Genomic DNA, 25,571 nt, shown 5'->3' with positions numbered 1-25,571 from the left:
AAAGAATACCGATATCCGGTGTTTATTAAGTGACATATGTTGTTTATTAAACGATTTCCGGTGTTCTCAACAGAACCCAGAGTTCAAAGAATGCCGACATCCGGTCATTAAGTGACATCTGCTGTTAATTAACCGATTTCCGGTGTCTTATCTCTACTGTTTTCTATTAAGATACTTCCGGTGTTTATTAAGTGACATGTGTTGTTTATTAAACGACTTCCGGTGTTCTCAACAGAACCCAGAGTTCAAAGAATGCCAACATCCGGTCATTAAGCGACCTCTGTTGTTTATTAAACGACTTCCGGTATCATATCGCTATTGGTTACTGCTACCTTATCGCTATAAACTTCCGGTGTCTCCGGGGGATTTTGTTATCGGTCGTCATTTTTCTTTTCATTTTCAGTACAGAGTGTTCCATTATGCAATAGGAGACGGATATCGCTGTGACTTCCCAGAAATTTTTTTTTATCCGTGAAAAGACCGGAAAAGCCTTAATCGGGATCACCGTTGTGTCCGTTATTATAATTATCACTTTATCTAGCGTTGGATTGACTGCGTACGACGACCCAAGCTTTAAATTTAGAGGAAACTGTTCCCGTTCCGAATCTCTTGGTGATTGTGTTTTTTTCACGAAATGCAATAGAATTTATGATATTCGTGTTTTTGTCAATAACACACCGACTAAAAGGAATTAATTTAAATTCCAGACAGATGTATAAACTTATCGAGCATGCAATCGATATCTTGATATGACTAAATATTTGAACTGAATGAACTTGTAGTCTGTTTCATTTTACTACACGCGAGGTATTCACACACATAATATTTTAATACAAAACTTCAAACGACAAAAATAAAAGACAACACGATGTATTGGTAAAATATCTTTATTACTTTTTGAAAAACATTCGTACAGCAAAATGTTTTTTCACATATTGATAAACAGCAAAATCATTTCCTTTTCTGTTTAGTTTCTTAACAATACTTTCTAAACTTACATTTCTACTTCTCTGTACCACGAAGAACACAGCATACTGTCCACATACATTGGAGGTAGGTGATTGTAGCGGAGTCCAGTTCCATAAAATGTTTTTATATTTTCTTGTAAATGATGCAATTTCTTTTCCGTAAGTCTCTGGTTTCTGTCCGTAAGAATCGAAAAATTCCAAGATGTTCTTGACCGGAATGTTGATCGCCATCCAGTGAGAACCAGGTTCTGTATGCTTATCCGTGTTCACAACTAAAGACGCCGGATAAGTTTGAATATGCACAGGTAACATGTCACATGGAAACACACCGATGAAATATGGTGTTTCCCGCTCTAAAATTGTTTTTATTTGAGACGAGTACATATTTAATTGCTGAAATCATGGAGAATGTTTCGTGCCTGATTTATTTCTACTACGTTGTCGAACTCCATATAGACAACGACAGAGACTGGTTGGACAAGCGGAGCTTTAAACTTTGTTTCCAGTCGTAGGTTACCGTGTCTGATCAGATTGACATGATCACCTTGGCAGAGATCGGCGCTCAGATCAAAGGCGTAGATAGCGTATCCCAATGGAAACTCACTTCTAGAGATATCTATACCCCTGTCTTGACAGGCTTTTTCAGTCCCTAAAAACAAACTATGATACGCTCTGACATATAAGCCTTGATCATACTGGGGCTCTAGAGGCTTGAAAGGTACTGGCTGTCCGTCAGTATCCGCGGCTATGAAGTTAAGATCTTAATGTTTAAACTCGAACGGCGATTTGCTATACGATCCCGAAAAAGCGTCGTTGTCTACTAAAGCGACTACCACTCTCTTGGGTAATTGTCCAACGACGACACTGTCTTGAACCCACGACATGCTACCCTGATGTAGCGAGTAAACTTCACATATTACTCTGTCTATCGGATACTTGGCTAGAGTATGGCTCAGAGCTTTCGCATGTCCCACAAGCACACCAGGAGACACTTTGACATGTCTTATGTATTAACAGGCGTCACGGAGAATAACTTTGAAGTATGCATCTTTGTCTGGTGAAAGCAGACAGAATTCTGACTTGCTACGTATCATTTTTATTCTTAGAGAGACAAGATTCAGTAGGAGTCGCTGTTGACAAAATATGTCTCCGTGAATAGAACCCATTATGTCGACGGTCTTACTTTCTTCGATGAACGCTGCTCGTTGTATTAGACCTTCGTTGGGATCCTCTGACTTCGGGTCCACATCACTCATTTTCCTGGCGGTCAAAGCGTCGTATAAATGCAAAAATCGTATAACTGAAACCTTATTGAAAATGGGGGAAACCCCCCTCCCCTTCCGTAAAAATCTCGAATCTACTGAAATCTCGAAATCAAAAATTAAAAACTATGTAAAACTATATAAAACTTGTAATTTAAAATCATATTTCATAAAATTAAAATCAAGAAAATTTTATTAAGAAAAAATTACTCATAACACCGTGCTAAGATTGACATGCATTACTGTTTCTTAAATCTCAAACACTCTTATGATGTTTTTGATCAGTTTTGAATAAAGATTTGAAAATAGGCAGTTCGTTTGAAATTACCCAGTTTTGATAAAGATTTAAAATAAAAAAAATGCTTTATATTTAAAAGCTTAAACAAAAAATCGTGTTTTGTTGTTCGGTTTCTATATAAAAGCAAAAAGTCAACAAAGCATTGAGCTCAGCTCTTTTGAAAAAAATCCGTTTTTTCAGAAAGAAAAACATTAAATGCGGGTAAAATGGTTTTTCCGCATTTAACGCTATTCTTCCCAAAGTTTCCTCCAAGTTTTGAATTTGAATATCTCTGTGAATATTGCACTAAGAAAACACGGAATTTATTTTTGGCATCAGGAGAGACAGGGCAACAACTTTCTAATTGGAAGTTATAGGACAGGGGATAGTACAAAAATTCAGATTTTTTATTTTGTGACACACTGTATTTTAACTCTCAAAACTGGTACAGGGTAATTTTTGAACACCTTTCGAGCATTTTTCGAATTAGAATCGTTCCTCTACGATGGATGGTTGATGAGATAAAGACCGTATTAGCACTTACAGGACACCCTGTATATAGATAATACTGTTTAGAGGTGTCGCGAGTTCGATACCCGGTTTGTCCTTGTCAGAAAACTTTCCTGACACAGGGGTACAACAAAAATGGTGACATGACAGCAGAAAAAATTGCTACCACAGGGAGTCCCCCATCGAGGGGTTAGCGCACCAACCTCTCGATGAGTATAAAAACAAGCCTGCCGTTCGAAATCGGCAATAAATAATGGTAAGTCCAAGAACATTACCTGAAATTAAAGGCAGCATTTCACTAAACATTTCCCCGCACACCCTTCGGTCATTTGTCATCCATCTTACGATTTCACATGGTATCTAAAAATGATGGTCATCATGTGGAACATGTTTCGTAACGGTGACAATTGTTGAAATTGTAAACGTTTGCCTAAATGTGTCATTACTTAATAAAACACTCTCTGGTGGCGATATGTGCAACAAATATTTCCCCCCGAAACAAATTCCCATCATTTCTGAAGTTATCCACAAAATTTCACAATTTTCTGATGGCTGGTTTCACCTGTAGGCTACTTTAAAATAGGATCTTTCAATTATGGACGTCCTGTACATCATGTAAGGTACTAAAATTCTAATATACATAAAATTTACTAAGGGCGCGGTAGCCCAGGTCAATAAGATGCTCCCCTAAAATACCAAAGGATGTTTAGAGGTGTCGCGAGTTCGGTACCCAGTTCATCCTTGTCAGAAAACTTTCCTGACACAGGGGTACAACAAAAATGGTGACATGACAGCAGAAAAAATTGCTACCACAGGGAGTCCCCCATCGAGGGGTTAGCGCACCAACCTCTCGATGAGTATAAAAACAAGCCTGCCATTCGAAATCGGCAATAAATTGTAGGCCCCGGTCTAATTAGCCCTCGTGTGCAGAAAATGACCGTGGCGTGACAAAAATGATCAAATGATATTCTGTTTTGAACATTGACCCGTAACTCAGTGGTTCTCCGCATTTTGTTACCAGCGGCCCAGTCTTGCCGAATTCATAGTTCATTTGCGGCTCCCAAGAATAGTTTGGTAGAAACTTTCACTTATAAAAGAACCACTTCAAAAAATAAAAAAATAAGCATACAAATCAATATCTCCAGCTTATCGCGACGCCCTGACCAAGGACAGAACTGGGGGGGGGGGGGGAACAGAGGGGACAACTGCCCGGGCGGCAAAATTTAAGGGGTGGAAAATTTCAGGTGGAAACAAAGAACACTATTTATAAACATTTTCGAATTTTAAAATGGCAGCAAAAATCCTAGTTACAGCCTTGCCCCTGACCATGGCCCCCACAAGGGGTGGGCTGACAAGACTCCGGCTGGACAAGGCCCCAGCCTTGGGGCCCGTGACGATTTTTACCTTTTTTGTTTTTTCACGCTGTAAATTCATCATAAAGGGGGCCCGTGAAAATCTGATCGGGGGCCCGCATAAAATCCTGGCCGGGGGGCCCAACTCCAGGATGTGGGGACAAAATAGCTACACCCCAGGATCCACGGCTCACACTCTGAGGAAACACTGCCGTAATTCATGGTTATTGTTCCACTCGTTTTCATCTCAGCAGAATATAGTTTAGGGGGAGGGTAAAACAAAAATTGATGGAAGAAATTCACGTAAAAAAAAATTCAAACACTCTTAAAAGCACTTAAAATGATTATAATGTTTTCAAGGACTGCTACGATTTTTTAAGGACATTTAAAGACTTGAAAAAACAACTTTTTCCCAAGGATTTTCTACGGGGATACGAACTCTGTCCCTATACGCCAAAGCTTGACAAATCCCAGACTCCAGGCCATCATGGCGACTAGAAAATCGATATTGGCACCAAACATTCTCTGCATGTGATTGCTAGATTGGAAAATCACAGGATGACAAAAAGAATTTCCTATTTCACTGCAGTGTGCCTTTCGACATGAGAAGGAGGTGGGTAACACTCCAGTTTCCCAAACTTTTTGTTCCATCCCCACCTTCTGAAAAAAATTTCTCTCATCGCCCCCCAAGGGGCGATATTGTCCACTTTGGGAAACACTGATCTAACTGATCATAATAATATATTCATAACAATAACTTCAATAATAATATTCTGTTCTCATTTTTCTAATCACCATCACCGAATAATATTACCCCAACTACTTGAGTTGTCTGAGCAATAATTTCATGCTCGGCTCTCTTTTCATAGTTCCATATTTTCACCTTCCGTAATTTTGTAATTTTCGAACTCCGGATAATCCACCCTCGGATAATCGAGGTCCTACTGTACTTTGGATTTCGATAACAATTCTTGTTCCAGACAATGTTTGTCATAAAAGCTTTTGGCCTCAGGAATATCTGTATAAGCCTTTAACGTACTCGCGAAATGCCCCCGAAATTAGAGAAACTGTTAATGAGCTATAGTACTTACCAAGAGATACTGTCCGATACAAGTTGAGCCTTGATGAAGGATGCAACGACCGGCCTAAGCATAGATGGCGGCAGCCCCGTTTCCAGAAATTTCGTTTGGAGGGGGAACCAAAGTGGTAGAATAATATATGGATAGGCCATCTTTTCCCCTCTATTTCAGACATTTTCTCCCATTTCGGGACCCCCCCCCCCCGCTACGTCCTTGGAGGACGGTATCTATAACAAAATTTCAAGAAAGTTTTCGAGCCCCTCCTCAGGGAAACATTTCCAATACATCTGGCTGCCCATTCGTGTGCGTGTTTGTGTTCTTTACACAAATTGGCGCATGGCTATTTTTTTTTCGGAATTAGCCTGTATATATATATGTGTGTGTGTGTGTGTGTGTGTTTGTGTATACTCCGCCTTGCTCCGGGCAACACCTTCTGGAGCAATCTTTTCCTTCAATACAGAAGGGTGCTCCGGGGCAGTTGTAGAGACGTCATGCTCCTGCAGTACAGGCTACTTCAATAATCAAAGCGCCGCTGAAAGGACGCCGTAAATGACCACCCCAGGGGGGTATACTGTACACACAATGAGGAAGGAGATCGTACAGAAAGCGATATATAAAAAAAGAAAGGAGAAAACTGTTCAACAGAATCGCCGAATCCCCCCCCCCCGCCTTCACTTGTTAAATGGTGGGTGGTGGGAACTGGTCGACGAGTCTATCGTTATAATATAGGTATCTGCCACAGCCATAGTACAGAGCGTTCAAGAGGATTTATTATTCATTGATGACATTTTCTTCTCCTGTCGCAGTCGATCTACAATCAGAATCAGCAAAGAAAAAAATTCGATATTTTTTTGTGATGGCCCTTTGCTGATGCCCCTAAGCATGTGCTTTGTTTTCCTCAAAATGGTTAAATCCTTCTTGTTGCGACCAACGCCTTTTCTTTGATCACTCCGCACGATAGCCGTTGTCCAAGCGCTTTGCCTTGTTCTATCTACCCGGGAAAGCTGGTTGTCTGGAATAAACTACTATATGTTCATACAGGCCCGTAACTAGGCTGAGGCAACCGAGGCATTGCCCTGGGACCCCGAGAAGGCACGCTACAACCCTGTGTTCATAGAAGAAAAAGGTCACGCTAAACATGGAAAGATAATCTATGAATACATAATTTAAAAAAAAAATTAATTTTCAATTTAAAATCTTATATAAGGATGACAGAGAGAGAGGCTTGACAAAGTACAATAAAGACCTCGTTGTAACGTCAACACTAATTAACGTCATCAAGCATACATTACACCAGGGGTTCTCAACCAGTGCTACGTGGAGCCCCAAGGGCTCCGTGGCGACTCGAGGAAAATAATATAAATCAGTAAGTTTGATAGATAAATAAATATAAAAGAGGCCCACAGGTTCTCTCTGCCATAAAAATTATGTACAAAAAAGGGCTCCTCGAGTCAAACAGGGCTCCGCCATAAAAATTATATACTGGATAGGGCTCCGCGAGTCAAAAAAGGTTGAGAACCACTGCATTAGGGTACGTCCATAGTCACGACCACCTAGATATCCACCTAGGTTATATAGGAGGTCGTGTCCATGTACGGTCCCGTTCAGTGTACACGAGCTCCAAGGAAAGATCGAGCGATTTAGTGCCTCTGTAGTCTAGTGGTCTAGGGCGTTCACCCGGAAAGTGAAAGGACGTGAGTTCGAGGCCCCGCAAGAGCAGTTGAATTTTCTCTCCTTCCAAAATATATTTTCGCAACAGCCAGTTGTTAAAAAACCTTCGTATGGTAGTGGAGAGTGACGTCATCCTTGTTCAGTAATTTGTATGGTGTTGCGAACGATTAATGAATCATTCTTGATCAGTTTGAACCGATTCAATAGGAGTCGGTTTTTTCGAGGAACACAAAGGAATCAGTGATGGTAACTCATGGGAAAAATTGGCCAAAATTTGCCCAAGTGGGAATTTCTTAGCATTTGTGGGAAATTTTGAGAGTTCATCAAACAAAAGAATTTTTGCAAAAAATAAAGAAATTAATGCTGTGCAATACTTTTCTATAGTAAAATACTTGATTATGTATTTCCCCGCTAGATGACAGCACATTTTTCTGAGTGCATGGGAAAACTTTAGTCAAAAGTACGCTGACCATATTTCCTCAAAAGAAATACGGGAAATTGGGATTCCAAATACGGGGAAATACGGGACATCGCCAAATATCGCCAAAAATGACGCCTGAAGTAAACAAAGTTGCCAAATATTGGAGAAATTACGTGAAAATCAAAATTGCGGGAAATATAAAGCATTACTGCAAATTGCAGTGGATTTAAATGAAATCAACGAAATAAAACGTTGACCAAGGCAAATGGGAGAAATTAATATTCTTATTTATAATTGTATTTATCATAATATAATTTATGCGTGGGAAAAGAATTTCATTCTTTTTGACTTCAATAAAGAATAAAAATTCAAGTAAACTTCATATAAATAACAGGAAAAATCGGGACACTTCCGATAAAAAGTCGGGACGGCCAAGAAAACAGAAAAAAACCGGGACTGTCCGGGAAATACGGGACGTATGGTCACCCTAGTCAAAAGGGAATTTTTTCAGGGAAATTTCGCTGAAAAAGGTTACCATCACTGAAAGGAATTCTTCCTTCTAGTTTGGACGGCGTCGTTATCGGTTTGCATGTTTGTACGTGCTTCTGAGCCTATCTATAGTCCGTTTGAGGTTAACTTTGCAGTGGAAAGGAAGCTACGAGAGAGCCGCATCACTCGTTGCTATGGGAACGAAAGCCTCTTAACCAATGTATCGATGCGCCGCCCCGGTAAGGTATGGCCGATTCTCGCCAATCTCACTGAGAAAAATATTCGTTACGTGTAGGGTGACCATACGTCCCGTATTTCCCGGGACAGTCCCGGTATTTTCTGTTTTTTTGGCCGTCCCGACTTTTTGGCAAAAGTGTCCCGATTTTTCCCGTATTTTACACGAAGCCAACTTGAATTTTTATTCTTTATTGAAGTCAAAGATTGACATTATTTTTCAACTCATAAATTATTTTACGATAATTACAACTATATATGAGAATATTAATCTCCCACATTTGATTGAACGTTTGTCTTTCGTGGAATACATTGTAATCCACTGCAATTTGCATCATTTCCCGCCAATGGGATTTTTCCGTAATTTCAACAATATTTGGCAACTTTGTTTGGTTTTGGCGTTGTTTTTGGCGATAATTGGCGGTGTCCCGTATTTTCCCGTATTTGGAAACGCAATGTCCCGTATTTCTCTCGAGGAAATATGGTCAGCCTAGTTACGTGTAACGTAATTGCACAGTTAAATTAGTAATAATTATAGAATTAAAAGAGAACCATTGCCGATACTTTCAGAAATTAAAGTGAGGTTTTTGAAATCATTTGTTTTGTTTTTTGATTAGAAAGTGTTTTAAAATTTAGAAAAAATAATTATCTTCTATCAGCGTGTCACTTACATTCATTGATGGGCCGTAAGTAACACTAAAAATTTCAAAAAACAGTCATATGTTTCTGCAATATTTCCCTTCCCTCAGCTGAAATTTATTGACAAAAAAAAAATCCAAACAATATTATGAAAGCAACGTATAATTTTAAAATACTGTATATTAACCATGGCTCTCAAAAACTTGATGATTTTTAATTTTTTCTTAAATTTAAATGGAAAAAATTAGCGGTAAATAAAATTGAGAAGAAGCAGATTAACTCTGTTTTCACGTGTAAATGCGGGAATAGCACCAAATAATAATAATGATACGGTAAAGTTTAGAATTTTTCTACTCACTTTTCTTGTATTTTTCCGTCGCTCGACCTTACCCCCTTCCCCGAACGGTATACGTCGATGACACTTGTTTTCACGACAGCTTTAGTCTTTTGTTACGGTTGATGTACCTCTCATGTTTATTACGGATGATTCTTATCGAGTTTTGTTTACAGCGAGTATTCAAAAACCAAAAACATAGTATTCAGGAATGGAAGACCAGAGAACTTTAGCGTGGATATTTCTGGTGAAAATAAAGACACAACTGTCACATAAAAGATGAAAGCTCAAACCACTGTGGACCCCCCCCCCTCCTCTCTCATTTGTTTTATCTGAAGAGACACTAAAGGCAATTGGCATCTGGAGAAACAGGTGGGTGGAAGATAGCGTCCGTTCGTGTGAGTGGAAGTCGCGACTCTGCAACACTCTCCGTGATCGGAAACTAAAACTATCCCATAAACATGGCAAAAAATAAATAATTAAGAAAAAGGAGGACCTAAAACCAAAACGTCTGCACCCATAGAGGGCCTCTTATAACAATATCGGTGCTCTCGTAGAAGAGAAACACTGGAACACTTCTTGTAATCTATGAGTGAATATCTGAACTCACTGAAGCCTATTTTTTGGAGAAAATAAAACTGATTGAATATTCGTTTTTATGTAAGCCTATACCTATAACTGCATGTAAAAAATGAAAAATTGTATCGTTATGGAAAATTCAACCAAATAACGAAAAAAATATATGTATACAGCATACAATTGTGTAACGGAAAAAACACGACAGTGATATTGGCGGGGAAAATTTCTAGGATATCGCGCCAGAGTGTCGTTGCCGTTGCTATGGATTTTCGATAATGGTAACCAATATTTTTTATAATTTAAAAATTTTAAACAAGTTAACATCTGTTCAAAACGATGTTTTTTCAGTATTTTTTTCAAAATCATATAAAAAATTGAAATATTCTGTATAAAGGTTCATCTTAAACCTCCGATATATGAGAACTATATTTTGCGACGAAGGAATACACTCTCTACCTTTCTCTTCACTGCAAAGTTAACCTGAAACAGACTATAGAGCCTTCATTTTTTTCCTCGTCTTATTTCGCGAAAGTCATTTAATTTAATTGTCATAATAATTGAAATTCGTCATTTTTAATAGCCATTTAAATTCGTTTATCATATCATGTTCCTCAATAGTTGTTGCTGCCGCTCAAAGCCTACAGATGGCGTTGAAACAGCTCTCGGATGGAGCCATCGTTGATGATGACAATTCGTTTCGGAAATCGTACCCACTGAATGCATTGCGAACGCTAGGGAATGCTTGCATTGCACGATCCGCGCGCTAGTGTATACCAAAGCCTCCTAGATACTACAATCTTTATACATATTTATTATTATTTGCACTTATTTAGCTATATTTTGATGGTACTTACGCTAAATACCGTAATTATTATTATTTGCGTTTATTCACTGTCATTAAATTTTTGATTTCAAATAATCTGATAATTTGCCTTAATGATACGTTTTACATGATAGTACATTAAATGCACTAAAAAAAATTTGAAAATTAAAATTAAATTTCATTATAAAGTATAATAAATTTTATCAGATTTTTTCTGGTTACAACATGGTGCAGAGGGAAGCCATATCACACACTGGCAACTCTGTAAAATTCATGCTGCAATCATATCTGTAGTGCGCGTGCGCAAAAAATGGATCAAAACTACTGTTTCTCTGACTAAAGTTTTGTGATGATTATGCCATCTATTCGAAAAGTCTCATGGAAGCACAAAGTCCTAGATAATATTCTAGTCAAGTCAAGTCAAAGAACGAGCATGCGCGTTGTTAGGAAGACACGATTCGATAAGATTCCGCCTTTGCTGAAAATTTTCAGTTGGTCATTGTTTTTGTGAGTTATTGGATTATTAATTTCACTCGAAAATGGCTGAAGATATAAATGAACATAACAGTGATGGTATCGATGTTCCAGAAATTGAGCTTATTATCAAGGTAAATTTGTTTGCTTTAAAGACTGAATGCAGATATAGGTCATTCTTTGAATGTTTCTTTTCTTGCCACTCCCTCTCTATCTAATTTCACCTGGATTCATTTTTTAGATATTTTGACGAAACACCGGAGTTGATTTATGAATTCTAGATCAGTTAGGAATATTTGGCATTTAAAACGGCATATGTAATTCATATTCTGTGTATATTTTTTTAAGAAGCACGCAAGCTGATTACGTACTCATACCTGGGAAAAGTACAGATTTCTTAATATAGGGCTCAATAAACAAGTGCCTTTTTTTCAGAGTAGAAATTAATAGAGTGAAATAAGGGATTTTCCTTTTTCAAAGTAAGTTATTAGTGTTAGAGAAAAGAAATGCTTTGTTTACAACATAACATTTTTTTCTTTTCTTTTCCTGTCACAAAAGGCAGTGAAATGTTACAAGTAGGAGTCAATCTAAATTAATTGGGCAGATTTTAAAACCTCTTCATAAACATGAGTAAAAACTTGACAATTTGATGAAAAAGCAATTTCAATAATCAAATTAGAGATGAATGAATAATCGGCTGCAATTTGATATTTGCCTATTCATCCCTTTTACCAAATATTTGGCTTGGCTGAATAATGCTTAGGTGTTCGGTCAAATATCTGTAAATTGAACTACATCAAGCTAATTTTGAAAAAAATATGGATTGGATTTTTCCCCATAGATAAAATTTTTTAGTTCAAATTTGGATTTATTTTTACTGTTTAAAAATATTATTATTTTTTCAATTTTACTGGTTTTTTTATATTTTGATTGAGTGGCCGTGGAGCCCCTGGAGAGTGCACAATAGGGTGGGCCAAAAAAATAAAATTCACATTTTTAAGGGCCACAGCGATAAAATTGGGTTCAAAACAACACTTATTTTTTTTTTTACATTCTGGTTAGTGTAACTGCCTCCAGATTAATATCTATTTATTTTTTTTTCAAGGTAGGTTTCAGTTAGTGTTTTGATCAGTTATGTTACTTTCTACAAACATAGGCAATTCATCACATTGTGGGTAGGTAGAGTGTGGGAGACTCTAGGAAGACCCTACGCGTGCGAATGCGACGCCCATGTTTTTCAGTATAACTCCGGCTGAAATAATGTGAGGTTGTGTCGTGGTCGTTTGTGCTATTTTCATTATGAATCATACTCGTTTAAAGTGGAAATGTCTATTTTTTTTGTGATTCAAAAGTGACATTAAAGCCAGGTTTTCCTAGGAGCAGGTTTCCTGTGCTGCGCGCAACGTGATTTGCCCAGTGCGACACGGCATCCACTCACCAGTAAGAAAAGTAGCACGAGGGCCATTCCATTTCAAATCACCCAGCAAAATGACACCCATAGTCTCAGATTTCAATTTTTTTTTTTTTAGATGTTGAATTTACCATCCTTATTAACCGTGTGAAATATTATTTGTATATCTCTAAAACTTTTTGAGAAAAAAAATGTTGAAATTTATCAAAAACTGACACAAATGACTTTTCCGAGGCTTAATTTTTAAGCGGCATTGTTTGAGAAAATAAATTGTAACTTTTTCAATTTTCAATATATTCAAGTGAAATTTTCACTAAAGTGTTCACAAATACATGTAGAATATGAATAAAAATAATTCATACACTTACATTTAAAATTTACATGCAAAAAAATTATGTAAACTTTGTTTTTGGGGAATTTTTTGTTAGAAAAAATACAATTTTTCAAACGTATTTTTAGACCAGAGGCACAGCAGTTAACAAAACAACTTTTATTTTAAATTTCTCCTAAATATATGAAGTAAAATACTGGAGGAAAAAAATAATGTTTTTTTGACCGTTAATATGTTTATTCTGGCTCATAACACAAAATTCATCGAAATAGGAATGGATCGTTCCGATTTCAAATCATTCAACTAGATACTGAAATGCAACCCATCATCCCGGATTCCAATTATTATTTTTTGTTTATTACTTCTACCATGCTTGTTGACCATGCAAAGTTTCATGTACACATCTCAAAAACTTTTTGAGAAAAATGTTTTCTAACCTCACAAATGACGTCTCTTAGGCTAACCCCATTCAAGCAATATTATTTGTGAAAATATATCATAACTTTGCAGATTTTCAATACATTCAAATGAAATTTCCATTAAAATGCTCACAAAAAATGTAGATTATGACTAGGAAAGAAAATTTAAACCTTTGCATTAAAAAATTAGATTGCAAAAAAATCGTTGAAATTTAATTTTTGATTCTTTTTATAATAAAAACACAATGGCTCACCTTTGCTTTTTCATTTACAAAAACTCTCCTGCTTTTCGCACAGCATATTCAGTGACATTGAACTCTTCAGATTTTTTTTCTTGTTCTTAAAGCAGGGGCCAGAGTTAAAATTTGCAGTTTTCCCCTTGTTGTGATGGTTAAATCGAGTCTTATTTCTAATTAACTTTATCAAAATATTCATATTTGCTTTCTGTTTAATATCTTCATTAAGTGTGCTTGGAGATTCATTTTCTGGTAATTCTTCTTCAAAAACTTTACAAACATTTGATTTTAAAGTTTAAAGTGTTACAAGCAGATTCAACTTTTCTTTTGGCATTGTTTGACTTGCACTGTGGAGCTACCCTATAAAGTTTAATTGGTGACTCTTCTATGTTCTGTAGAGATGAATTTATTTCTTCAAGTGCTTCTTGTTTAATAATTGACATTTTTCTAAGTTACTTCTCTACATTATTATCACTGTTCATCTCTTCGCAGTATTCAGTTTCTTCACCTAATTGATTGTTGTTTATATTCACTGTCCCTACAGGCATGGCATATTTTTTGCCCTGGATTTGATTTTGTACAACCATTTATTTCATTTATACATGAAAAATACAAGTTTACTATCCTTAAACCTTTTGTTATTTTTTTCTTGTGACATTTAAAAGCATTAAAGCATGCTTTCGGATATATTTCATACTTTGAGAAAAAAGCTCTATGATGCTTAAACACGCAGTAGATAAATGTTCAGAACTTGCTCCACTCCTCAAGATCAAAAGATTGATGTCCGATGGGTCCAATGATGTAATGGGTAACAGATTTTACACTTCTGTATAACACTTTTTATGAGAGTCAGATCCAGTTTCTTTTCCAACACTCACACTTTTCCAACAAATTTCAAGTGTCTTTTCTGACATTTTACTTTGAATTCCAAAATGATATAAAATATTTAGCTGAAATGGAAATTGTGTTATCATAAGAAAAATTTGCTAACCCTGGAGTAGGCTACTTTATGGAGCACATTCTCTGTCTTCAGCAAGATCATAATTGAGACTTGCATCATTTGATGGGGGGGGGGGGGGGCAGCACAGAGTTAAGTTCTAACACTTTTGTTTTAGTTTTCCCAATGAAGCAGCAGCAGTGACTTTATCATCACCTGCTGGCAGTGTTGTTTGGTTTAAACCACGTTGGTTTAAACCTTGGTTTTAACCAACTGGTTTGGTAAAAAAACCACTTTGGTTTTTTTCAAAAAATCAGATAAAAGTGGCCTAAATATAATTTTTTTCCCTGAAAAATATCATATTTGTTCATTATTAGCCAAAATGTTTCATTTTTACCTTATTTTATATCCTTGGGGTGCATTCTGACGGTATATCTTTAAATGACATAAGATTTTATAAGTGGTTTTTTTCAAAAAGTCTCATAAAAGTGGCCAGAATATATATATATTTTTCATATGAAGTATCTTAGTCATTTAAAGTTATATATAAAAGCCAAAATTTCTCATTCTTACAACATTTTCTAACCTTTGGCTACATTCCGATGCTCTATCTTTAGCAAATTCATGAATAAGGATTGCATCACACATCTAAATGTAGAGGTGTATTATCTCACAGGGTTTCTTTTTCCGTTCACAATGAAGCAGCTACAGTAGTGACACCATCATGCTAGGGGCAAGTGGTCCTATAATCCAATAAAGACACCAGCTGTCCTTGAAGGACAAAGACTAGTGTACTAGTTGTTACATTACCTCACATACATTTTCATTCCCATAAGAAGTAGCACATCTACTGTATATCTCCCAGTCTTAATATATTCAATAGTTGTTTTTTTTATAATTTCACACACACACTGTTAAGCCCAGTTAATCAAGGTTCTACTGTATAGTAGTAACAGATTTATAAAAAATAATCAGCTATATACAGGGTGATTATAATTTAAGTTTTGATTCCAAAACTATACAATAAGTACTGATCGGAATGACCTGAAAATTTGCATGGATACTTCTGAAGCAATGGACGTTTCTTTCGCAAAAGAAAAAAGTGCAAAATGTGCAAGTAGACGATGCTGTACTTGGCCAGCAGTATAATCTATTTTGTGCAACCACATCATTTCGGCACTTCCATAGCATCAGTGTGTGGATAGAACTTCTATCAAGATGCACATTGCAATACCAGCAAAGCAGCTTCTGAAGACCCATTTTGACAGGATGCACCTTAACCCTTGCAACTTCTGGCTGTGGGGGTACCTCAAAATGTTATAAACAGTGGTCAGATTGCAAACTTTGGTGAATTGCAATCTCCAGCACATTCCCTATATGTTAGAAGTTCCTCATTCCTCAGGAATATGAACGGGGGAAAGGGGACGCGTTTGGTTTAATAAAGCTGAATTGCAAGCACATCCACATTATGACCATGGCATATTCCGATTCTGCTGTTGAACAAGAATATTTGTGCTTTCAGCCTCATAGCCAGAACACGCGGTGGACAACATATTTAAAATTTTTTGAGTAAGTTGTAGTTATTTGTTCAATTACTTCATTTTTTTTGTGATGTTTCCATGAATTATGGACTCGTGCAATGCTATAATTAAGTTATAATTTTCCCATGACTGGCTATCGTTTCCATTCTGCTAGCAAATTTCCCACGTGTTGGATGATGTCATTAATTTTACATTTTTAAGTATTTTTTCCCCTTTATCAAATAAAATTGAATTTTTTCAGGAATATTCATGTCAATTTTCAAGTCATTCTGACAATCGCTCTTTTTTTACAGTATTTTGAAATCAGAACCTTAGTTATTAATCACCCTGTATATCGTAAATCATCGTTAATTAATCTGCATTATTTATGCTTCATTAAATGCATTATATTCACCTAATTTATATTACTTTTTGCAAAATAGCTTTGTAATTAAGTATACTGAAAGTAACTGGAGAAAAACCTTTATATATTATATGATTAATAATAACATTAAAGGAATTTTCAAACACACAGTAATCCATTGAGTTAAGCAAAAAATAATTAAATGACAAAATGGTTTTTGTTAAAATGTAAGAAATATTTATTGATTAATTAGCATGGGAATAGTGTTAATTGCATTAATAAACATTTTATTTTAGTTAATTATTACAAGTTTGAATGATTTTTCAGAAATTTCATTGTTTTTAATGTTAATACTATTTAAAACAAAAAAACCGGTTTAAACCAAAAAAACCTGGTTTAAACCAAAAAAACCCGGTTTTTTGGTTTTTTTCAAAAAAACCGGTTTTTTTACCAACTTTGCCTGCTGGGATGATAAAGTCTTATAGTTAAATAAGACACCAGCTGCCCTCTGAAGGACAAAGACCAGTGTGCCATAGTTTATATCTTCACAGAAGCTATTTTTTACAATCATCATCACAACAAGAAACATCACATCTTATACATCACCACCAGGCATTATATACATTAGGTTTTCAATTCTACTCTCTTCCATCTGCCTCAGCCTACAATTAGGTAGTAGCTGATAATAGATATATAGAGGCTTGTGTTAAATATTATAATGTAGATTTTTTTTCACACAAGTATAACCATTTCATATTTATCATATATATATATTAAATATATGTTTATTAAAATATATGCTCTAAAAATAAAAGTAATTAAAAAAAATTAACACTGTTGTGGTAAAATAACTATAATTAAGCATGTTAAAAAACTTCAAAAATTAATCTATATATATGATTAATATCATCTGGATTTATCAAATACAAAATAATTCTTTATGCAAAAATATATCAGATTGCAAAAGTTCGCCTTTGTTGCATCATAAGAAATATTTATAGATCAATTAAAAGTGAAATTAATTATTTGGACACTTCTAAGAATCTGAACATGAAGGTTTAATTTAAAAAATTATTTTATTCACCAAAAACCTTTTTTTTTTCACCAACTCCCATTTGCACATTACATTAACGTTTCTAATTATTTCATGAATTCATTTAATCCTAGAATTTTAAAATTTATTAATTGTTTTGAATTATTGCATTAACTACTCATGAAACTCAATTCAGTGAATACTGTAATAAATGTACAAGCGTACATTAAAAATAAAATATAAATTTCTTTTTACTAAGCATGAATCATTATATTAAGTCAAAATGTACAAATACAATTAATGTAGTCATATAAGTAAAATAATTGTGTTTTGTTACTCAAATGTATTAACTGTCAAAATAATGTTTACTTTTCTACAGTCTTCTTAATATATTAATAGGATTAAATTTAAATAAAATTGAAAATTCATCCTGTGCATCCAAAAAAACTTTAAAAAACTGTGTTAAAAATAAAATAAAGAATAATTAATAAAAAAATTAAATTTGAATGACTTTTTTTCCTCTAAGGTTTAAATTTTTTCTATTCATAATCTGCATTTTAGTGGAAATTTCATTTGAATGTATTGAAAATCTGCAGTTATGATATATTTTCACAAATAATATTGCTTGAATGGGGTTAGCCTAAGAGACGTCATTTGTGAGGTTAGAAAACATTTTTCTCAAAGTTTTTGAGATGTGTACATGAAACTTTGCATGGTCAACAAGCATGGTAGAAGTAATAAACAAAAAATAATAATTGGAATCCGGGATGATGGGTTGCATTTCAGTATCTAGTTGAATGATTTGAAATCGGAACGATCCATTCCTATTTCGATGAATTTTGTGTTATGAGCCAGAATAAACATATTAACGGTCAAAAAAACATTATTTTTTTCCTCCAGTATTTTACTTCATATATTTAGGAGAAATTTAAAATAAAAGTTGTTTTGTTAACTGCTGTGCCTCTGGTCTAAAAATACGTTTGAAAAATTGTATTTTTTCTAACAAAAAATTCCCCAAAAACAAAGTTTACATAATTTTTTTGCATGTAAATTTTAAATGTAAGTGTATGAATTATTTTTATTCATATTCTACATGTATTTGTGAACACTTTAGTGAAAATTTCACTTGAATATATTGAAAATTGAAAAAGTTACAATTTATTTTCTCAAACAATGCCTCTTAAAAATTAAGCCTCGGAAAAGTCATCTGTGTCAGTTTTTGATAAATTCCAACATTTTTTTTCTCAAAAAGTTTTAGAGATATGCAAATAATATTTCACACGGTTAATAAGGATGGTAAATTCAACAAATAAAAAAAAAATCATTGAAATCTGAGAATATGGGTGTCATGGCTGGGTGATTTGACATGGAATGACCCATGACTGTTTTCCTACAGAGCACAATACGCCTCACGACAGCGCTTTACGTCGGGAGTGATTGGCCGACTGTTTCTGGAGGAGTCAAATGGCTGCGGTTTTGCAGATATTCTCTTCACTCTTGTGTGTTTTCTTTTCCTTCCCTTCAAACCGGAGCATGCAGACGACAGAGTAGCTGATGCCATAGCCATATACTTTATATAGCCGCCTTGATCTGATGCGCCTCGCTAGGAAAACACAAACGCGTAGCGTGATTATGTAGCACGTTTCTGTCGGCGCGAAATGGTCTAATTCGGTTCATGAACAACAAACCTATTCCTAGGAAAACCCGGCTTAAATATAATATGTTACCAACCTAGGAAGATTTTATGGAGTTCTATGACTGGAAATGTCATAAGATAAAATGTGATAATGAAACTAATAAAGAGCCCACACATGTATAAAGAACTAGGGGACATTGTCGTGGTAAAAATTGAAGAAATATGGCAAGAGCTTCCATTCCTTCTGTCAAACATAAACGAGTGAAGGCTATTTTAAAGGCTTATCATGTATGAAATACAAAAATCTTTTAAAATCATACCCTAAAATACCGAAGGAGCAATTAGTAGGGTTTTGTCGTAAATTATTGTTTGAAATTTATTTCATCCTGCAAGTGTAAGAATTTCAAAGAGTGCATTAGCCCCAAGTACAAAAAAAAAAAAATACCAGTCAGAGAAAAGCTTCTTAATCGACCAACGAGTGACCAAAGTCCTGCAAATAACAAGTGATTTATACTTCGAGGGACACACAGAGGATAAAACTTTGATTATATCAGGAAAGGACAGAAAAATGTATAGACAGCATTCTTGGAGAGCATATTCCATTGATTATGGAACCAGCGTCGAAGTACCAGCTTCTGGCACATTTGAATGCATAGAACAAGTAATCTTTGATTTCTTCTTGAAATCAGAAATATCTATGGAGTCTTTTGTGACAGTTGGGTGTGACCAGGACTAATGTGAACATTAGTAAATATGGAGGTGTCATACGTTTGCTTGAAAAAAGGTTAGATAAGCCGTTGCAGAGGATTATCTGTTGAATTACCATTCCGACACTTGTTTCTATTTCTACATATTGACGGCAGCACATCGGGACCCAAAATATTTTCAGGGAGAATTGGCAAAGGTATAGAAATATTTGGGGAAAAAAAAGTGTTTTGTTTCAAATTATTTCTACAGTTACCCAAGTTTTCTACTCAAAGTGTTGGAACAGACCAAACATATATGTACAGAATAGTCTCAGCAGTTTCAAAAGGCCCAAGGGTCATTCCATGTCAAATCACCCAGCCATGACACCCAGTCTCAGATTTCAATGATTTATTTTTATTTTTGTGGTTTTTACCATCCTTATTAACCATGTGACATATTATTTGCATATATCTAAAACTTTTTGAGGAAAAAATATGAAAATTTATCAAAAAATGATGCACAGATGACTTTTTCCAATGCTCAATTTTTAAGCGGTATTGTTTGAGAAAATAAATCATAACTTTCTGAATTTTCAATGTATCCAAGTGAAATTTTCACTAAAGTGAAGTGTTTCAAAAACATATAGAATATGAATAAAAATAATTTTTACTTACATTTGAAATTTACATGTAAAAAAATTATGTAAACTTCGTTTTGCAGAATTTTTCATTAGAAAAAATATAATTTTTCAAACATATTTTTACACCAGAGGCACAGTAGTTACCAAAACAACTTTTATTTTAAATATCTCTTAAATATATGAAGTAAAAGACTGGAGAAAAAAAATAATGGTTTTTTGACCGTTGATATATTTATTCTGGCTCACTCGCAACACAAAATTCATGGAAATAAGACTGGATCGCTCCAATTTCAAATCATTCAACTAGATCAGTGTTTCCCAACCGGTTTGTCCCTGCACCCTAGGGCGCCTCGATATCGGCTGAGGGGTGCCGCGAGAAATTATGGAGATAAGTAAAAAATGCTATGGTCCATTTAAGGTCTTAAAATATATTAAATTGAATAATTAATCTTCTCTATGCGTGACAGACGTATTGGATAAGTCACTATTTGGTGGCATGGTCAGAAATGTGAGGTTTGACCCGAGTTAGGTCTGGCTGTCCATGTACTTTCCCGTTCAGCGCACACAATCGCTACGGAAAGAGGATTCTTTGGCTTTCTAGTTTAATGATCTAGGTCCTCACCCGGCAAGTGAGAGGACATGGGTTCAATTCCCTGCAAAGCCAATTTTCTTTCTTAGATTTATCTCCGCATCAGCCAGCTGCTGAAACCTTCAAAGTAATAACAGAGTGACACCACACACACACACACCTTTGGGTAAGCTGATAAACCTCATTTGTCAACACTTATCAAGATAGGAAGATGTAATAGACATGTATTTTCCATCTCTTGAAGTGAGAATTTCGACTGGGTTGTCTCGCCATTTGATTTTGCAGAGAATGCGGAGGAAAAAAATTTCACTGCTTGTGAACGAGGTGAATTTATCTTTGCGCTGATTCCACACTCTAAGGTAAGATCAGTAAGAAATGGGGGGGGGGGCGGTGACTGCTTTTTTGGCTTGGACAGACAGAGAGTGGTGTATTCCAATCTAATGAATAAAGCAATTAATACACTTTTGCCCTTTTCAACATTATATATATATGCGAGCAAGATTTCTCTGTTATGGTGACAATAAAATACAAAGCAAGAAATAGACTACTACTCAACTGTACACACATGCACCTCATACACATTCCTCTATGGAACTTCTAACGAATTGGTACATAACGGAAAGTGAGTGTATGTGTTGTGAATCTAACGTGAAGTTTGTTTTTGTGTAATGCTTGTTATGTGTAGTGCTGCCATCTGTCAATAAATAGATTGCAAGACCTTGAGGATAATTTACGTGTTTCGTTGCCAACTGTAAGGTCCGATTTCAAGTATCTATTCTCTAAGCATCAATCACAAATACCCAAAAATACCCAAAAGTATGTTTTGATCCTTTTGAATGTGATAAGAAAAAATAACAAAAGGTTTAAGGCAGGGTTGGGGTTTTGACGTCAAAAACTGGTTTAAACCATCAAAACTGTCGAAAACCGCCAAAAACCTAAATGAATGCCATTTGATAATGTTTTGAACACAATAGGTATACAACATGATGAAAAAATTCCTTTTTTGCATACCGGAATGTTTCATTTTTAAACATTAATTTATTACAATTAAAACAAAATATTAATTATAATTTGCAATTTTGAATTCAACATTAGAGCCTAGAACATATAAAATATAATTTTATGGTTTATTTACCTAAGCTACTCATTAGGCTACCTGTGTTTAATTTGCTAAGTGGAATAGAGCTGCTTATTCAAAATATGTATGATAGGGCATCAGGGCTAGGTTTTTTGACCCCAGAAACTAACTCTGTATTAAAACTATCAAAATCTTACTGTCGATGTCAAATAATTTTTGTTAACTTGATAGATATGTTAAATAACAAAACACTCATTTTTATTTAGATTAAAGGGTTATTCAAAGGGTTAAATAACAGAAACACTTTTATTTAGATTAAAGGGTTTTATATTCAGAATAATAATTACTGAGGAAAAATATCTATTTTGATATTTTAAATTTTCTGATCCGCCCAAAATTTTATTCCATATAAAAATTTTCACACAGCATCTGTTGATGCACTAATTAAACTCATTTATTTTCACCTAAAAATTTCTTGGGGGGGGGGTATAAATTCACAGAGCTTTAAAGAATATTTTCAACTGAAACAGCTGACAAGACTTGATGACTTGATACCCAAAGCATTTGTTTTGCACGTTTGAATAAAGCTTCAATTGGAAAACCATTGTATTATAAATGCTAGTAAATGTACCATATCATAGTGCAAAAGTAAGAATAACCAAGTTTGACATATACAAGCTAGCATTGCCAAATTAAATGACATTTTAGTCCTACAATTTAGTATTTTGATCGCTAGATATATTTCAATGTTATGCACAATAAGAGTACCGATTTAAGCATCAGTGGTTATCTAGATAATTTAATAATAACAGAAATCAACACTACATACATGATGTAATAAACTTTTTTAAACACTTATCTGTTGTAAAAAGAGGACAGCAGACGGTTTATATCAATACAAACATATATAAGCAGTTGAAGAAATTTTGGAAGGTCAAGAATCATCTTGAATCAAATGTCAAATCGTTCCACAGTTTTCCCTTCAATGTTCATGTTATGCTTTATTCAAATTTTATAAGAAAAAAAACACATATATTGTCCAAAATAATTCTGTTGAGAGTAGAAAATTATTTTAGAATCATATTTTTCAAATATTTATTCTTTGTATAATATAGTCACTTTAAACATTACATGCAATTAACCTGTGCATTTCCAATGGGAATTTTTATATCGAAAAGCAATATTTGAGGTTTTTGACGTGACAGTTTGACGGTTAAACTGCAGTTTAAACCGTCAAAAACCTGCCAATCCTGGTTTAAGGGTAGTAAACTTGTATTTTTCAAGTATAAATGAAATAAATGGTTGTACAAAATCAATTCCAGGGCAAAACATATACATTGCCTGTAGGGACAAAGTGAATATAAACATCAATAAATTAGGTGAAGAAACTGAATACTGTGAAGAGATAAACAGTGATAGTAATGTAGAGATAAGTAACTTGAAAAAATGTCAATTACTAAACAAGAAGCACTTGAAGAAAAAAAAATTAATCTGTACTGAACGTAGAAGAGTCACCAATTAAACTTCATAGGGTAGCTCCACAGTGCAAGTCAAACAAGGCCAAAAGAAAAGTTGAATTTGCCTGTAACACTGAAATTTAAGGTTTGTAAAGTTTTTGAAGAATTACCAGAAAATGAATCTCAAAGCACACTTAATGAAGATATGAAACAGAAAGCAAATGATATATGATTATTTTGATAAAGTTAATTAGAAATAAGACTCGATTTAACCATCACAACAAAGGAAAAACTGCAAATTTAAACTCTGGCCCCTGCTTCATGGAACAAGAAAAAAATCTTAGGAGTTCAATATCACTGAATATGCTGTTCAAAAAGCAGGAGAGCTATTGTAAATGAGAAAACAAAAGTGAGCCATTGTTTTCATTATAAAAAGAATCAAAAATTAAATTTCAACTATTTTTTTGCAATCTAATTCTTTAATGCAAAGGTTTAAATTTTCTTTTCTAGTCATAATCTGTATTTTTTTGTGTGTATTTTAGTGGAAATTTTATTTGAATGTATTGAAAATCTGCATAGTTATGATATATTTTGATAAATAATATTGCTTGAATGGTTAGCCTTAGAGACGTCATTCGTGGCATTAGAATTTTTTTTAGATATGTACATGAAATTTTGCATTAATAAGGATAGTAGAAGTAATAAACAAAAAATAATTGGAATCTGGGATGATGGGTTGCATTTCAGTATATGGTTGAATCATTTGAAATCGAAGTGATCCAGTCTTATTTCGATGAATTTTATGTTGCGAGCCAGAATAAATATATTAACGGTCAAAAAACCATTATTTTACATCATATATTTAGGAGAAATTTAAAATAAAAGTTGTTTTGGTAACTGCTGCGCCTCTGGTCTAAAAATACATTAGAAAAATTGTATTTTTTCTAACGAAAAATTCCACAAAAACAAAGTTTAAATAACTTTTTTGCATGTAAATTTCAAATGTAAGCGTATGAATTATTTTTATTCATATTCTGTATGTTTTTCTGAACACTTTAGTGAAAAGTTCACTAGAATATATTGAAAATTGAAAAAGTTAAAATTTATTTTCTCAAACAATGCCACTAGATATGCAAATAATATTTCACATGGTTAATGAGGATGGTAAAAGCAAAAAAAAAAAAAATATATATATAAACACACACACATACTGAAGAGCCAAAAAAACTGGTTCACCTGCCTAATATAGTGTAGGGCCCCCGGGAGCACGCAGAAGTGCCGCAACACGACGTGGCATGGACTTGACTAACGTCTGAAGTAGTGCTGGAGGTAATTGAAACCATGAATCCTGCAGGGCTGTCCATAAATCCGTAGGAGTAAGAGGGGGTGGAGATCTCTTCTGAACAGCACGTTGCAAGGCATCCCAGATATGTTCAATAATGTTCATGTCTGGGGATTTAGGTGGCCAGCGGAAGTGTCTAAAGTCAGAAGAGTGTTCCTGGAGCCACTTTGTAGCAATTCTGGACGTGTGGGGTGTCGCATTGTCCTGCTGAAATTGTCCAAGTCCGTCGACTTGGACAATGAACATGAATGGGTGCAGGTGATCAGACAGGATGCTTACGTACCTGTCAGAGTCGTATCTAGACGTATCAGGGGTCCCATATCACGCCAACTGCACACGTCCCATACCATCACAGAGCCTCCACCAGCTTGAACAGTCCCCTGTTGACATGTAGGGTCCATGGATTCATGAGGTTGTCTCCATACCCGTACACATGCATCAGCTTGAAGCAATTGGAACCGAGACTCGTCAGACCAGGCAACGTGTTTCTAGTCCTCAACAGTCCAATGTCGGTGTTGTCGGGCCCAGGCAAGGCGTAAAGCTTTGTGTCGTGCAGTCATCAAGGGTACACAAGTGGGCCTTCGGCTCCGAAATCCCATATCGATGATGTTTCGTTGAATGGTTCGCACGCTGACACTTGTTGATGGCCCAGCATTGAAATCTGCAGCAATTTGCGGTCAGTCGTCGTTGGTCCCGTTCTTGCATGATCTTTTTCTGGCCGCAGCGATGTCGTAGATTTAATTTTTTACCGGATTCCCGATATTCACGGTACACTCGTG

General features: G+C 35.0%; 1 protein-coding gene across 1 annotated transcript in view; it reads left to right on the top strand.

The window, feature by feature from the left end:
- The first annotated feature begins 10,935 nt into the window (after positions 1-10,935).
- Positions 10,936-25,571, top strand: part of Clic (chloride intracellular channel protein 5) — a 103,706-nt gene continuing 89,070 nt past the window's right edge. The window contains exon 1 of the mRNA XM_089239487.1: positions 10,936-11,246. Within this exon, the coding sequence (XP_089095613.1) occupies positions 11,178-11,246 (69 nt within the window). The 5' untranslated portion in view covers positions 10,936-11,177. The remainder of the gene's footprint in view (positions 11,247-25,571) is intronic.

This window comes from Pholcus phalangioides, unplaced genomic scaffold (genome assembly GCF_987345545.1).
Source record: "Pholcus phalangioides strain wild (caught in Gottingen) unplaced genomic scaffold, Ppha-v1.0 ptg000011l_1, whole genome shotgun sequence".
Taxonomy (NCBI): Eukaryota; Metazoa; Arthropoda; class Arachnida; order Araneae; family Pholcidae; genus Pholcus; species Pholcus phalangioides.
The sequence above is the reverse complement of the archived record's forward strand: the minus strand, read 5'-3'. Positions and strand labels throughout refer to the sequence as shown.